At 35.2% G+C, this 17,328-nt stretch overlaps 1 protein-coding gene across 2 annotated transcripts in view; it reads right to left on the bottom strand.

Annotated features, from left to right (window-relative positions):
* TEX11 (testis expressed 11) overlaps positions 1-17,328 on the bottom strand; it is a 246,857-nt gene that overhangs the window by 122,628 nt on the left and 106,901 nt on the right. For both annotated transcript variants that reach the window (XM_019428651.2, XM_019428652.2), the window contains exons 14-15: positions 5,195-5,346; positions 2,250-2,335 (exon numbers count right to left, since the gene is read on the bottom strand). In XM_019428651.2, coding sequence (XP_019284196.1) covers positions 2,250-2,335; positions 5,195-5,346 — 238 coding nt within the window. The remainder of the gene's footprint in view (positions 1-2,249; positions 2,336-5,194; positions 5,347-17,328) is intronic.

The raw sequence follows: 17,328 nt of genomic DNA, 5'->3' as shown, positions 1-17,328 counted from the left end.
GTTACCTTGCAGTGTTCTATTAGTTTCATGTGTACAATACAGTGCTTCGACAATTCCATGCATCACCCAGTACTGATCATGACAACCGCAGTCCTTAATTCCCATCACCTATTTCACCTATGGCTACAAACACCTATCCCCCCACATACCACCCTTTAGATAACAATCATTTTGTTCTCTATAGTTAAGAGTTTGTTTCTTGGTTTGTCTCTCTTTTTTTTCCCCTTTGCTCACTTGCTTTGTCTCTTAAATTCCACATATAAGTGAAATCATATGGTGTTTGTCTTTCCCTGCCTGACTTATTTCACTTAGCATAATACTCTCTAGTTCCATCCATGTCATTGCAAATGGCAAGATCTCATTCTTTTTTATGGCTGATTAATATCCCATTGTATATATATACCACTTTTTCTTTATCCATTCATCTATCAATGGACACTTGGGCTGCTTCCACAATTTGGCTATTGTAAATAATGCTGTTATTATTTACAGTAATAGGTGCATTCATCCCTTTGAATTAGTGTTTTTATATTTTTTGGATAGATACCCAGTAGTGTGATTACTGGTTAGTAGGGTAGTTCTATTATTCACTTTTTAAGGAACCACCATACCATTCTCCAGGGCAGCCGTACCATTCCCGCAAACAGTGAAAGAGGGTTCCTTTTTCTCCACATCCTCACCAACACTTGTGGTTTCTCATTTTTTTTACTTTACCCATTTTGAGAGGTGTGAAGTGGTGTCTCATTATAGTTTTGATTTGCATTTCCCTGATGATGAGTGATGTTGAGCATCTTTTCATGTGTTTGCTGGACATCTGGATGTCTTCTTTGGAGAAATGTCTCTTCATGTCTTCTGTCCATTTTTAGCTGGATTATTTGCGGGGAGACTGAGTTGTATCACTTCTTTATATATATTTTGGATACTAACCTTTTAATGGATATGTCATTTACAAGTATCTTCTCCCATTCCAAAGATTGCCTTTTAGTTTTATCGACTGTTTCCTTTGCTATGCAGATTCTTTTTATTTTAATGCAGTCCCAATAGTTTATTTTTGGTTTTGTTTCCCTTGCTTCAGGAGACATATCTAGAAAAATGTTACTACCACCAATGTCAGATAAATTACTGCCTGTGTTTTTGAGTATTCTTAAGTTTTTTTTTTTAAGGTAAGCTCTACACTCAACATGGGATTTGAATTCACGATCCCAGTATCAAGAGTCACATGTTTCACTGAGTCAGCCAGGCACGTGTATTCTTTACTTTCTAAAAAAAACAAAACAAAACAAAACAAAACAAAAAAAAACTTGTCTGAAGTTTCAAATTTTTCTACAATAAACCTGAATTCTTTTGTAAAGAGAAAAAATATTACTACTTTTTGGCATTTTTATTGCACAATACCTATTTAAAAAGCAGTTTTAGGTTTGGGGCACCTGGGTGGCTCAGTCAGTTGAGTGTCTGACTCTTGGTTTCGGCTCAAGTCATGATCCCAGGGTCATGATATTAAGCCCTGTGTCAGATTCCATGGAGAGCATGGAGCCTGCTTGGGATTTTCTCTCTCTCTCCATCTGCTCTCCACCCCAGCTCGTGAGCTCTCTCTCTCTAATAAATAAGTTAATAAAAAATTTTTTAAAAACAAGAGTTTTTAGATTCACAGAAAAATTGAGAGGAAATGTACAGAGATTGGCTATATACCTCCTGCTCCCACACATGCATAGCCTCCCGCATTATCAACATCCTCTACCAAATTGGTACATTTATTATAACTGATGAACTTACATGGACACATCATAATCACCCAAATTCCATAGTTTACATTAGGGTTCACTCTTGGTGATGTATATTCTATGGGCTTACACAAATGTATAATGACAAGTACCCATCATCATAGTATCATTCAAAATATTTTCATTGCCCTACAAATCCCCTGTGTACTCTAAATCAGTTTTTTAAAGGGAATATAACTCTTTCTTGCTCATCATGTTACAATAAATTACTTCCCTATATCTTAATATCAGATACATCATTTCCCCTTCACTGTAAGCTCCTAATGGGGATAAACCACATCTTAGTAGCTTTAAATAAATTCTTATCCAATGCCCATTAACATTCTACATTATGAATATTTAATACATAGGTGGTACCTAAACAAAGAGATTATTCAAGTATTTGATGCTCTATTATTTTTCAGTGAACACACTTATTTGTTAGATTAGAGAAAGAAGATAAAGAATGAAAATAGATTGCTCCCAAACCTCAAAACTTCTGGCAGCTTTCTGCCACAGAATGTTGTGAAAACAGCTCACTAATTCTGGTTTCAGTTTTCTTCCTCTTCGGTGACCTGAAAATAAAAACCCAAGCTCTAAAAACAAAAATCAAGATCTATCACATTAAATAAAGAGTGCTAACTATATTCAGAACCTATAATCTTTAAGTAATGGCTACAAACACAATCACATTCAGACAGATTTTCATCATCAATTTTAGATTTACTAGCAAAACTGATTATGTAATACAATCAGAGTTTGCTATAATCACAGTAATTCTTCTATCAATTTGTGATAGTTTCCCAGCCTAGTCTCTTTTTAACGTATTATCCATGTTCCAAATTTGATCATCATCTGGTGCTTTAATGTTACTGTGAATGAACAGACAGCAATGTTAAAAATCGTTAATAAGAACTGCTTATATTATTATGTACTAACAAGATCAGATCAAGTTCACAAGAAAGGCCAATTATACCTTAAAGCCTTTGTAAAATACTTTAAGACCACGTTTACACATAAACTTTATTACTTTAAATTGTAACTCATGTCTGATTGTTTCTGGTCTAGACATTTACAGGGCTCAAATACATTAGCACAGATTAAGGTAAAGTTTAAACTGTAATAGAATTCTATAGTCCCTTCTCTCCTACCCTTTTGGCACTATCAATTTCCACAAAACTCTTAATAAGAACACTAAGAATCTCTGACGCCCCAGCCCAGTCAGCAGACATAATTTGTTCCATGGCTTAGATAAAATAACTCACATGAGACTAAAAAGCTATTGAATATTACTTAAAATATACTTTGAGAATGTAAGTTTATAATTAGGTGTCACAACAAAACTGGCTAACTATAATCTTAGGAAAATTAGTCATTTTGGATAAACACATTTTCTAGTAAAGCGACAGTTAACTTTCATTAAACATAAAATTTTTTATTTTAAAAAGTCTAAATTATTTCACTAAAGTTCTTAATTTTTCTAAAAATTATGTTTTATAAATTATGTTTTTTTTAATATACTTTCTAGTTTTCTGAAGCACAATTTAACATTTGCTCATTCAAGGTCAACAACAGTAACAGCTATTGTATTTTACTGTACTATTAACATATCATAGTGATACCTTTGGGAATTATTATATAGTACAGATTTTTGTTTTTTAAAAAATATTTTAAATTAAAAGTATTTGAAACTGATTTATAAAATTTGTAGAGTTTTCTCCTTCCTTGTAGTCACATTATCTGTGTATTTCCCTGTAGACCCTTTCTCTGTAATATGCTACCATTAAAATCCTAAGGATTGGTTGGGACACCTGGGTGGCTCAGTAGGTTGAGCGACCGACTTTGGCTCAGGTCATGATCTCACGGTTTGTGAGTTCAAGCCCCGTGTCGGGCTCTGTACTGACGGCTCAGAGCCTAGAGCCTGCTTCTGATTCTGCGTCTCCCTCTCTCTCTGCCCCTCCCTGACTCATGCTCTGTCTCTCTCTGTCTCAGAAATAAATAAACATTAAAAAAATCCTAAGGATTGGAAAACCAGGTAATCAAACTTATCAAAATTGGGTCTAAAAATAACTGGATACTTAGTGAGGGTCTGCAAGGAGCGTATTATCAGTAAAATATGGTTCACAGAATCTAGAGTTCAAAAGGTTCTTCGAGATTATCTACTCAAAATATTTCCTTTTAAAAAGTATCAATGATTATGTTTTTATAAAAACATGATACAAACTTGTAAAAATTCAAGAAATCTGGTAAAATATAAAGAAAGCAGTAAGTCACCTACTACACCATTACTCAGAATACAACCCAGTATTAAGATTTACTATCACTCCTGTTATATCTCTGTATATGTGTAGAGTTAGGAGGATGTATTGGGGTGAGAATTTTCTAAGAAAGGGATCATACTTATCTGTGTTCTTCAAGGTATAGAAATCTGCAGAGAGATAGAGGGTCAGGGAAATGATGAAATCTGGTTCTACATCTCTGCTTTAACAGAAACTCTAATCTTTTATTTGGGACAGGATTCAAATAAGATTGCATTAAGAAAGGATCATGGGGTTAAAAAAGAAGTTAAAAACAGGAATGCAAAAAAAAAAAAAATGGGGCTCCTGAGTGGCTCAGTCGGTTAAGCACCCAACTCAATTTTGGCTCAGGTCATGATCTCACAATTGGTGAGATCGAGCCCTGCATCTGGCTCTGCATGGAGTGTGGAGCCTTCTTGGGATTCTCTCTCCCCCACCCCCTCTGCTCCCCGACTTGTGCTTTCTCTCTCTCAAAATAAATAAATAAAAACTTAAAAAAAAATAGGAATGTATTTCACAACCTCTAATTTTTTTTTTTAATTTTTTTTTAACATTTATTTATTTTTCAGACAGAGAGAGACAGAGCATGAATGGGGGAGAGGCAGAGACACAGGGAGACACAGAATCGGAAGCAGGCTCCAGGCTCTGAGCCATCAGCCCAGAGCCTGATGCGGGGCTCAAACTCACAGACCGCGAGATTGTGACCTGAGCTGAAGTCAGACACTCAACCGACTGAGCCACCCAGGCACCCCTCACAACCTCTAATTTTATAGTTAGAAAAAAACAAGATCCAGAGATGTTATTAACTTGCCAGAAGGCACACAGCTTACTTGAGATCACACTGAAATCATGATATTAGGTCTCTAATCTCACAATTTTTCACTACATAGGAGGATTTAAGCTCAGAGGTTTGTATGTTTTTGCTGTTTTGCTATTTCTGCTTAGTTTCTCATTCTAGCTTGCTGAACATGTGGAATCTGAATCCATGAGGTGTTACAGTTCATGGCGATTAGGGAGAAAAAAAGGAAGTTAGAAAAATGAATCCTCTGACCTAAGAATTTTGCCACTGTTCTGACATCTATCTAAGAATTATATGTATGTTAACACCTTTCTAAAACCTGCAGAAACCCTACTGACCTATAATGATTTCTTCAATCTTCTCCTTGGCAAGCAGTTCTTCCTTTCTTTGTAAAAGCATGTCAATGTGGAGCAGTAGAGCTTTTCCAATATCTTCTGATGACTTAAAACGTTCACAGATAATCTTCATTAAATCAAACCCAACAAATTCTCTGTTCAATGAAACACAATTTTAAATGGCATGAATAGAATAACTGGTTTTAGATCAATGGGACTATTGACAGTGAGCAAAACATGCAAGATAAAACTGTATCTGAGCTTAGGTAATATAATTACATGTCTAAATAAGCCAATTTGTTAACAATAAATTATTTAGGGGCACCTGGGTGGCTCAGTTGTTTAAGGGTCCGACTTCGGCTCAGGTCATGATCTCATGGTTCATGGATTTGAGCCCTGCGTCAGGCTCTGTGCTGACAGCTTGGAGTCTGAAGCCTGCTTCAGATTCTTGTCTCCCTCTCTCTCTGCCCCTCCCTCACTCATACTCTGTCTCTCTCTTTTTCAAAAATTAATAAACATTAAAAAAAACAGACAATAAACTATTTAATTCAATTTCAGTTTAATTTATTCAGCCACAAACATTTTCTTGTCATGAACACCTACAGTCAAATAATCATCTCTCTCCTAATGTCTAATTTATGCTTTTGCCTCCAGAACTAATGCCAATTTATAAAAATTGGAACATGAGATCAAGCAAAGACACATGAACTGACATTAGAAATTTACTAGTCCCTTGTGATGAGAACTTTTGGGATCTACTCACTTAGCAACTTCCAAATATACCATACAGTAGTGTTAACTACAGTCATGTTGTATGTAATACCCCCAGTATTTATTTACCTTATAATTGGAGGTTTGTGCATTTTGACCACGTTAGGCCATTATGATATACTTTATTTTTTTTTAATTTTTTTAACATTTATTTATTTTTGAGAGACAGAGTACGGACTGGGGAGGGGGAGAGAGAGAAGGAGACACAGAATCCAAAGCAGGGTCCAGGCTCTGAGCTGTCGGCACAGAGCCCAATGTGGGGCTCGAACCCACAAATCGTGAGATCATGGTCTGAGCTGAAGTCAGATGCTTAACTGACTGAGCCACTCAGGTGCCCCTATGATATACACATTAAACTTACACAGTGATGAATGTCAATTATATCTCAATAAAACTGAAAGAGAAAAAAAGAAATTTACCAGTTCCCTCTGCCAACAGCTCCTTTAAAAAGTTTATTTATGCTTGATCACACAAATACTACACCAATATATCTGGATTATTTAAAAATGCAAACAGCTCACGGATTAGAAGATGTAATATTGTTAAGATGCCAACACTACCAAAGCGATCTACAGATGTAAATGTAATCCCTACTGAGGCGCCTGTGTGGCTCAGTCAGTTAAGGGCCCAACTCTTGATTTTGGCTCGGGTCATGATCTCACGGTTCTGATTTCTAGCTGGGCACGGGGCTCTGCGCTGACAGCACAGAGACTGCTTGGGATTCTCTCTTTCCCTCTTCCTCTGTTCCTCCCCCGGCTCACATGTGCTCTCTATCTCAAAAATAAATAAACATTTAAAAAAAATAAATGTAATCAATCTCTATGAAAATCCCAATGATTTTTTTTTGTTTTTTTGCAGAAATGGAAAACTCCGCCCTAAAATTCATATGGAATTACAAGGGACTCCAAAGAGCCAAAACAAACCTGAAACAGAAGAACAAAGCTGTAAGACTAGCAATTCCTGATTTCAAAATTTACAACAAAGGTAATCAAAACAGTGTGGTACTGGCATAAAGACAGATATATACACCAATGGAACAGAACAGAGTTCAGAAATAAAATGCCTCACATATAATCAAATGATTTTCAACAAGGGTGCTGAGACCATTCAGCGGAGGAAAGAACAGTCTTTTCAATAAATGATCTTGGGACAATTGGATATCTGTATGCAAAAGAATGAAATTGGACATTTATATTATACCATATACAAAAATGAACTGAAAATGGATCAAATGACCTAAACAGAATAGATAAAGTATAAAACTCTTAGAAGAAAACACAGGGCTGGATGGCTTAGTTAGTTGAGCACCTGACTCAATTTTGGCTCAGATCATGATCTCACCGTTAGTGGGATCAAGCCCCAACATCAGGCTCTGTACTGACAGTGTGGAGCCTGTTTGGGATTCTCTCTCTCTTGCCCCCCTCTCTCTGCCCCTCCCATGCTTGTGCATGCTCTCTCTCTCTCTCTCTCCCTCTCTCAAAATAAATAAACATTAAAAAGAAGAAAATATAGGGGAAAATCTTCATAACACTGGATTTGGTAAGAATTTCTTGGATATGATACCAAAATCACAGGCAACAAAAGCAAAAATAGATAAACTGGACTACATTAAAATTTAAAACTTTTGTGTAACAAAGGATACAACAGAGTAAAATAAGCTATCTATGGAATGGGAGAAAAAATTTCAAATCATATCTGATATGGGATTAATATCCAGAATATGTAAAGAACTCCTAAAACTCAACAACAAAAAAAGCAAACAACCTGATTTAAAAAATGGTAAATAGGGGCGCCTGGGTGGCTTGGTCGGTTAAGCGTCCGATTTCGGCTCAGGTCATGATCTCACGGTCCGTGAGTTCGAGCCCCGTGTCGGGCTCTGTGCTGACAGCTCGGAGCCTGGAGCCTGTTTCAGATTCTGTGTCTCCCTCTCTCTCTGCTCCTTCCCTGTTCATGCTCTGTCTCTCTCTGTCTCAAAAATAAATAACGTTAAAAAAAAAAAAGATTAAAAAATGGTAAATAACTTGAAAAGGCATTTCTCCAAAAAAGACATACAAGTGGCAACAATCACATGAAAAGATAATCAATATCACAAACCATTAGTGAAATGCGAATCAAAATTACATTGAGATGCCACCTTACACCCATTAGGATAGGTGCTATCAAAAAAAATAAAAAATAACAAGTGTTGGTGAGGATGTAAAAATTGGACATCTTGTGCCACTGTTGGTGGGCATGTAAAATGACATAGCTATTATGGGAAAAAATATAGCAGTTCCTTAAAAAATTAAAAATATTATCCAGTAATTCTGTTTTGGGGTATAAACCAGAAATAACTGAAAGCAGGGTCTCAAATAAATATTTGTATATCCATTTTCATAGCATTATTCACAATAGCCAAAAGATGGAAGTAACCTAAGTCTCATCAACAGCTAAATGGATAAATGAAATGTAGTATATACATACAATGGAATATTATGCAGGTTTTAAAAGGGAGGGAATTCTGACACACGCTACAAAATGGTTGAATTTTGAGAACATTATGCTAAGTGAAATACACCAGTCAGAAAAAGGCAAATATACTGTATAATTTCACTAATATAGGGTACTTATACTAGTCCTTCATAGAGACAGAAAGTAGATTAGTATATACAAGGGGCTTGGGGAAGGGGAACTCAGGAGTTATTGTTCAGTGGGCATAGAGGTTCGGTTTTGCAAGATGAAGAGAGTGCTCTGGAGATTGGTTGCAAAACAATGTGAATGTACTTAACAATAGTGAACTGGACACTTAAAAATGGTTAAGATGGTAAATTTTATGTTATGTGTATTTTACAAAAATTTTAAAAAATTTAATAAAAAAGTACAAATAACAAAGATAAAGCTTACATTTCCTTGGACCCCTACCCTGTACCAGCCCCTTGCTAAGAGGTAGACACTTGTAAGATTAATAAGTACCTTCTTTGGGCCTTCCCTGGTACATTTATATGTCTGTACTTAAACATAGTTTTTACAATATATAAATGACATATTACATATACTTTGCTTTTTTTTCTCTCAATACCATGTCTTAGAGTTCATCACATATAGATTTACCTTATACTTTTTAATTCCCACATAGTATTTTTATAGTATAGAGATAACTTACTTTTCTAATCTATTCCTCTATTGATGGTATTCAGGATGTTTTCAATATTTCACTATTACAAGCAATGTTCCAGCAAATATCCTTGTAAACATGCGAGGTACCACATTTAAATACGAAGGAATAAAACTGCTGAGTATGAGCACTTTAAATTTTGATCCCGTCAATTTGTCCCCCAAAAGAATGGGTGCTGGAGAAGCTGGCAACTTGGAAATGTCAATCGGTGCATATAAAAATTTAAATTCCCACCAGCATCACCTAATATAATGAAACTTTGGTTTTGGCCAATTTGATTGTCAACCATCTCAAATCAGAAGGCTTTACCTAAAAGTTCTGCTTGGTTTTTATTTATTTAAATTTTTTTAGTTCTGCTTGATTTTTAAACTTTCACTATCCCTTTTCTCCTAGTAGTCTCCTTAACACCTAAAAAGAGGAAAAAGAAAAAAATTGATATCCAAGTATCAGAAGATAACTATATAGATATAAATCATGTAACATAGATTTCTTTTTTACATAGAAATCTATAGGAAAGAAAACCAGAACTCCCAATTTGGCTTTTCCTGTCATCAATTCTGGAGAAAAATAATTAAAAAACTATTAAAATCATTCTCCCCATGAAAAACCCAAATTTTCTTCAAACATTACAAATGAAGAATATTTAATGGCATGATACAAGATACTGTTCATAGAAAATGCATAAAGAGAGTCAGTCATGAAAGTAATGAAAGGTTACAAATATTGAGTATTTGTTCTATGCTAAGTAGTGCATTAAGCACCTTATACACCCTATCTTATTAAATTTTCATAGTAACACCATAAAGTGTGTTGCATCATACTCATTTTGCAGTTGAGGCTCAGAAATCCAGAAAATAGACACAAAAGCAGCATGCAGGATTTGCAGCCAAGTCTGTTTACCCCAGAGTTTTTCCCATTTTATTCTGACTTCCTGTGAAAATAATATTCAGGGTCACAATAACAATGGTGATAGATATGATTCGAAGGAAAATTATTTAACTCCCCTATTAAATGTTTTCAATAACTTAAGTTACCTATAAATCATTTTACTTGAGTCCTCTTCCGCCCATGAGATATCTGTACAAATGCTAAAGATGTGGTCAAAATAAATGCTGACAATTAGGATATAATAAAGTCATATGAACTGCTGCCAGGAATATGCTACCATATACAAACTCTCCATCTACAGAGTGAGGCAGACAGGGTGGGTCAGGCCTTCCACATTTCTTTAAGCCCTTTCACTCACCCAACCAAGCTGCTCAGGGCTTTGACAACTCAGAACTTAACAGCAAATCCAGGCTATTTGTTGCCTCTACCAGATCCACGCTTTCAGCAACTTCCCCTTCTCTCTACAGACTCAGCCCCTATCCACAGGCCTTGTCTCTTAGTGTCACCTCTTAGGAATCTGTTACCTGGGCATGATGTCCTCTCTAGCTTTCCCTGGAGCCCTCATCCCTTCAGGGATCTGAAGGAGAAGGAAAGGCTCCTCAACAACCCCTCCTGAAAGCCGATGGCCCTTTACTTTCTTTTTTTCTATGTGAATAAACCATTAGCTGTAAAGGAAAACGAGTATTTTACCAAAATATAATTGAAAGAAGAAACAATTGTTGGGGGGAAAAGATACAGTAAAGGAGAAAAAAACTAGAATGCATTATTATATTAGAATAAAAAAACCGAAAAACAAGATTTTGAGGCTGAAAAACTAGAGAAGCAATTCAGGTAATGGAATAAAAATGTAGATAAATACATATATAGAATCTTGAAACAGGCACATTAAAAAGGACTTGGAAATGCTACTTTACAGAAATTACAGCCTTAGGGGTATATACCCATCAGTTATATGTTTATGTTTGGTAAGAATATATACATCAGTAAATGACACAGTGCAGAAAAGAGTACACATAGCAAAGCTGAGATTGCCTATTATTAGAAAGCCCTGCTTGCACACAAGAAACAACAGGTGTTGGCAAGGATGTGGAGAAAGGGGAACCCTCTTGCACTGTTGGTGGGCATGCAAAGTGGTGCAGCCACTCTGGAAAACAGTATGGAAGTTCCTCAAAAAGTTAAAAATAGAACTACCTTACGATCCAGCAATTGCACTACTAGGTATTTACCCAAAGAGTACAAAAATACAAATTCAAAGAGATACATGCACCCCAATGTTTACAGCAGCATTATCTACAAGAGCCAAATCATGGAAACAGTCCAAGTGTTCATTGACTGATGAATGGATAAAGAAGAGGTGGTATATATATGCAATGGAATATTGCTCAGCCATAAAAAGAATGAAATCTTGCCATCTGCAACTATGTGGATGGAGCTAGAGTGTATTATGCTAAGCAAAATAAGTCAGTCAAAGACAAATACCATACGATTTCACTTGTATGTGGAGTTTATAAAACAAAACAAAAGATCATAGGGAAAAAAGGGAGAGGCAAAACCAAAAAACAGACACCTAACTATAGAGAATAAACTGATGGTTACCAGAAGGGGATGGGTAGGGTGAAATAGGTGATGGGGATTGAGGAGTGCACTTCTGATGAACACCAGGTGTTATATGTAAGTGTTGAAACACTAAATTATACACCCAAAATTAATATTGCATTGTATGCTACCTAACTGGAATTTAAATGAAAACTTAAAAAAAAAAGAAAGGCCTGCTGGCAAAGTTGGCCCTTGGCTGAGTTCCCTACACTGATATAAAACTTTCCCTTAACAATAAGGGTGACTCACTATGCCTGGACTGTGCAAACAAAATGGTTTATACTGAACATCTACTTCCCTTCTGGGTGTCTGGAATCTTGGTATGTGCTAGGGAGGGGTACTGTAAAGCCTTAGGGACTTAGTCTCTAATGAGCTGCCTGATAACGGTTCACACGTGTTGTCATACTCATTGCTAGAAGAATTAAGCATGTCCTGTGCAACTCTATTGGGAAGGAACTCTTGGAAGCTTGTTCCCAGTGTCCTTCAGACTTTGGTCCTAGTGCCTTTTAGCTTTACTTTTCCTGACTGTGCTTTGTAGCTTTTAGTTGTTAAGAAAGCTTTGCCATGGAGGCACCTGGGTGTCTCAGGCAGTTAAGCATTCAGCTTCAGCTCAGGTCATGATCTCGCAGTTCATGGGTTCAAGCCCCATCTCTGGCTCTGAGCTGACAGCTCAGAGCCTGGAGCCTGCTTCAGATTCTGTGTCTCCCTCTCTTTCTGCCCCTGCTCCATTCATACTCTGTTTCTGTCTCTCAAAAATATACATTAAAAAATATTCTTAAAAAAGAAAGCTTTGCCATGATTATTACTAGCAAAAAAGAAGATATAAACCTACACACACACACACACACACACACACACACACACACACACCTGCAAAGCACAAGAAGCAAAACCGGTTAGAACTAAAAGAAGAAATAAGTCCACAATTAGAGTTGGAGACTTCAACACTCCCTTTCAAAAATTCACAGAACTAAACAAAAACCAGTTAAGATACATACTCATCAACTAACAGGATCTGACATTTACAGTAGACATCATCAAACAGTAGCAGAATACACAATCTTTCCAAGTGTCCACAGAATATATACTGAAATAGACCATATTCTGGGCCATAAGACAAACCTTAAGAAGCTTAAGTAAAAACATACAGTATGTTCTCTGGTAACACAGATCAGATAGAAATCAGTACCAGAAAGATAACCGAGTTAAACTGAAAACAATATACCAAAATTTGTGGGGTGCAGATATAGCAGCACTGACAGGGAAGTTTTTTATCCTTAAAGGCTTACATTAGAAAAGAAAAAAAAGTCTCCCAATCAGTAAGGTAAGCTATCACTGTGAAGAAACTAGAAAAGGAAGAACAAATTAAACCTCTTAAAGTAAGCAGAAATAAGTAAATAATAAACATAAGAGCAGAAATCAATAAAATTAAAACAAAAAATAGAAAAATCAATAGATCTAAAAGCTAAAGTTGGTTCTTCAAAAAATGTATATTAACAAAAAAAAGACACACAGATGGTCAAAAGATACATGAAAAGATGCTTAACATCATTCATTATCAGAGAAATGCAAATCAAAACCACAATGAGATATCAGCTTACACTTGTCAGATGGCCAAAACAAAAAGACAAAAGTGTTAGTGAGGATGTTGATAAAAAGAAACCCTCATGCACTGTTGGTGGAAATGTAAACTGGTACAGCCACTGTGGAAAACAGTATTGAGATTTCTCAAAAACTTAAAAATAGAAATACCATATGATCCAATAATTCTACTACTGGGTATTTACTCAAAGAAAACAATAACAACTCCAGAAGATGCATCCCTGTGTTTATTGCAGCATATTTTACAATAGCCAAGTTATGCAAGCATCTTAAGTGTCCATAAACAGATGAATAGATTAATATATATGCAATGGAATATTAAGCAGCCATAAAAAAGAATGAGATTTTGCCATTTGCAACAACATAGATGGGCCTACAGGGTATTAAGTTAAGTGAAATAAGTCAAAGACAAATACTGTATGATTCTACATGTGGAATTTCAAAACAGAAAAAAATGAATAAATAAACAAAAGAGGGGTGGGTGAATGGGCAAAATGGGTGAAGGGGAATAGGAGATACAGGCTTCCAGTTGTGGGATAAAGTCATGGGAATAAAAGGAACAGCATCAATATAGTCAATGATATTGTAATAGTTTTGTATGCTGACAGATGGTAGCTACACTTGTGGTGAGCAAAGCATAATGTATAAAGATACTGAATCACTATGCTGTACACCTGAAACTAGTTTAACATTGTGTGTCAAATTTAAAAATGAAAAAAATATATATATATATTATATGAAATTGACAACCATCTAGCAAGACTGAGAAATAAAGAGACCAGATTCAAATTACTAGTATCAGGAATGAAGCAGGGGATATTATTACAGACCTTCCATACATCAAAAGGACAAGAGGATACTATGAGCAATTCCACATACATAAATTTAATAAGTTTGATGAAATGGACCAATTCCTCCCAAAGCAACAAAACTAACACAATTCACCAGTGAAATATAAAATATATAATTTGAATAACAACATATTTATAAAATATATAAAATTGAATAACTACAACTATTAAGGAAATTGAATTTGTAATTTAAAAACTCCTGTAAAAGGGCCGCCTGGATGGCGCAGTCAGTTAGGCATCTAACTTTGGCTCCGGTCATGATTTCACAGTTTGTGGGTTTGAGCCCCACACTGGGCTCTCTGCTGTCAGTGTGGAGCCTGCTTGGGATCTTCTGTCCACCCTGCTCTCTGCCCCTCCCCTGCATGTGCTCTCTCTCTCTCTCAAAAATAAATAAACATAAAAAAAATAAAAATAAAAACTCTTGAAAAAAATAAAAAATAAATAAAAACTCCCGAAAAAGATGTTTCAGAACAAAACAGTTTCACTGAGGAATTCTACCAAATATTTAAAAAAGAATTAACAAAAATTCTATAAAATATCTTCCAGACCTAATAGAGAAGCAAACACTTCCCAATTCATTTCATCAAGACAATATTATCCTGGTAACAAAGTCAGACAAAGGCAGTACAAAATCAGAAACTATAGACCAATTTCCCTCACAAATACAGATGCAAAGATCCTTAACAAATATTAACAAGTAGGAAAAAGCAATACATTCAAAGAAGTAACACCATGACCAAGAGGGTTTATTTCAGGAATGTAAGACTGATTAGCATTTGAAAAATAATCATTGCAATTTACCATATTAACACAGTAAGGAAGAAAGATCACATGCTCATATCAACTTATACATAAACAGGATTTGACAAAACTCAATACCAATTCGTGATTTTAAAAAACTATCATCTCGAAAAGGTGAAAATAGAAGGCCACTTTCTCAACTTGATAAAGAACATCTACAATAAATCTACAGCTCTCCTCATACTGAAAACACACCCAACTACAGCAAAATATACCTTATTCTCAAGTACACACTGAACATTTGCCAAAATAGATTATCCTCTGGGCTATAATACAAGTCTCAGTGTATTCAAAAAAATTCAAATCATACAAAGTATATTCTCTGGACACATAGAATTAAATTAGGAATCAATTAACAGAAAGATCTTTAGGAAAATGCTCAGATATTTGGAAACTAGCACACTTCTAAATAGCCCATGGGCTAAATAAGAAAATCAAAAGGGAAATTTGACGGTATTTTGAATTGAGTAAAGATGAAAAAACAACATTTAAAATTTGTGGGATGTTGCTAAAAGGTGATACTTCATGGAAAATTAATAGTAGTAAATTCTTACCAAAAAAAAGAGAAAGTTCTCAAATCAATCATATCATCATCTATCTTAAAGAATTCTAAGAACAAGAGCAAATATAACCCAAAGTAAGCACAATAAAGAAATAAATAAACTTCAAAGCGGAAATCAGTGAAATGAATAACTATTTCCTTGAGATCAATAAAATTGGAAAATCTCTAGCCAGACTAATCAAAACAAATGAGAGAATATACAAATTACCAATAACAAAAACAAGAGGGTTGACATCACTATAGACATTTACAAATGTTAAAAAAAAAAGTTAACAAGGGAATATTATAAAGAACTATCTGCCAATATATTTGACATCTTCAGTGAAACAAATTCCTTAAAAGACTCAAATTATGAAATCTCACTCAAGAAGAAATCAGTAACATGAATAACACTATATCTATTAAAGAAATTGTGTATGTCGTGAAAAACCTTGCCACCAAAGAGACTTCCAGGCCCCAAAATTTCTCTATTTAATTCTACCAAATCCTTAAGGAAGAAATAATATTAATTTATTTCAGAAAATTGACAGGGAGGTTGTACTTGTCAACTTATTCTATGAGGCCAGCATTAACCCTGATACAAAAACCAGATACATAAATTATAAAAAAATAAAACTACTAATCAATATCTGTCATCAACATACATGCAAAAATTCTAAACAAAATTTTGCCAAATCAAATCCAACAATATATAGTGCTCACTTCGGCAGCACATATACAAATTCAACAATATATAAAGTATAATATATCATAACAAAGTGGGGTTTATTCCAAGAATGAACATACAAAAATTAAGTCAAATGGATCATAGACTTAAATGTAAAACCTAGAGCCAAAAACACTTCTGACAGAAAACATAAGAGAAATTATTTGTGACCTGGGTTAATCAAAAATTTCTTTGATAGGACACCAAAGCCTCCATACGAGAGAAAATTGATAAACTAGACTTCATCAAACTAAAAACTTCTGTTCTTCAAAAAAGTCTATTAAGAGAATACAAATCCAAACCACAGGCAGAAAATATTTGGAAATCATATATCTAATAAGAGATTGGTTACAGAATAAAGAACTCTCTAACTCAATATTGAGAAAACAACCCAAATTTTTACATGGGCAAAAGACCTGAACAGACACTTCACAAAAAAAGGGTGCACAGATGACAAGCATATGAAAAGATGATCAACACTATTAGTTATTACAAAAATGCAAACTCGAGCCACAATGAGATGTCATTCTGTACTTACTGAAATTAAAAACGCTGAACATTCTATGTGTGGGCCAGGATGTGGAGGAACTGACACTTTTCATACGTTGCTGGTGGGAATGTGAATTGTTACAGCTACTTTTGAAAAGAGCCTAAAAGTTTCTTAAAAAGTTAAACATACACTTACCATCCAATCCAGCCATTTCACTTCTAGGTATTTACTAAGGAAAAGTATATACCCATATAAAAACGTGTATGAATATTCATAGCAATTTTATTTGTAACAGACCTGAACTGAAAATAACCAAAATGTTTTCATCAACAAATGAATGGATAAACAAATTGCTATATATCCATACAACAGATTACTACTCATCAACAGAAAGGAAAGAACTATTGATAGACATAGTAACATGGATGGATCTAAGGTAATTATGGTGAGTTAAAGAAGCCTGACTAAAAGGAATAAATACTCTGATTCCATTTATACAAAATTCTGGAAAATACATACTAATCTATAGTGACATAAGTGATCAATAAATGATCCAATGGTTGCCTGGTAAAGAGGAGGTGGCAGGGGGAGGAGGCATTATAAAAGGTCACAAGGTGGGCGCCTGGGTGGCTCAGTCGGTTAAGCGTCCGACTTCGGCTTGGGTCATGATCCTGCGGTTTGTGAGTTCGAGCCCCCCGTTGGGCTCTGTGCTGACA

Source organism: Panthera pardus, unplaced genomic scaffold, assembly GCF_024362965.1.
Source record: "Panthera pardus isolate Hobbes unplaced genomic scaffold, ASM2436296v1 HiC_scaffold_27, whole genome shotgun sequence".
NCBI lineage: Eukaryota > Metazoa > Chordata > Mammalia > Carnivora > Felidae > Panthera > Panthera pardus.
Note: the sequence above shows the minus strand (reverse complement) of the source record. Positions and strands in the feature narration are given on the sequence as shown.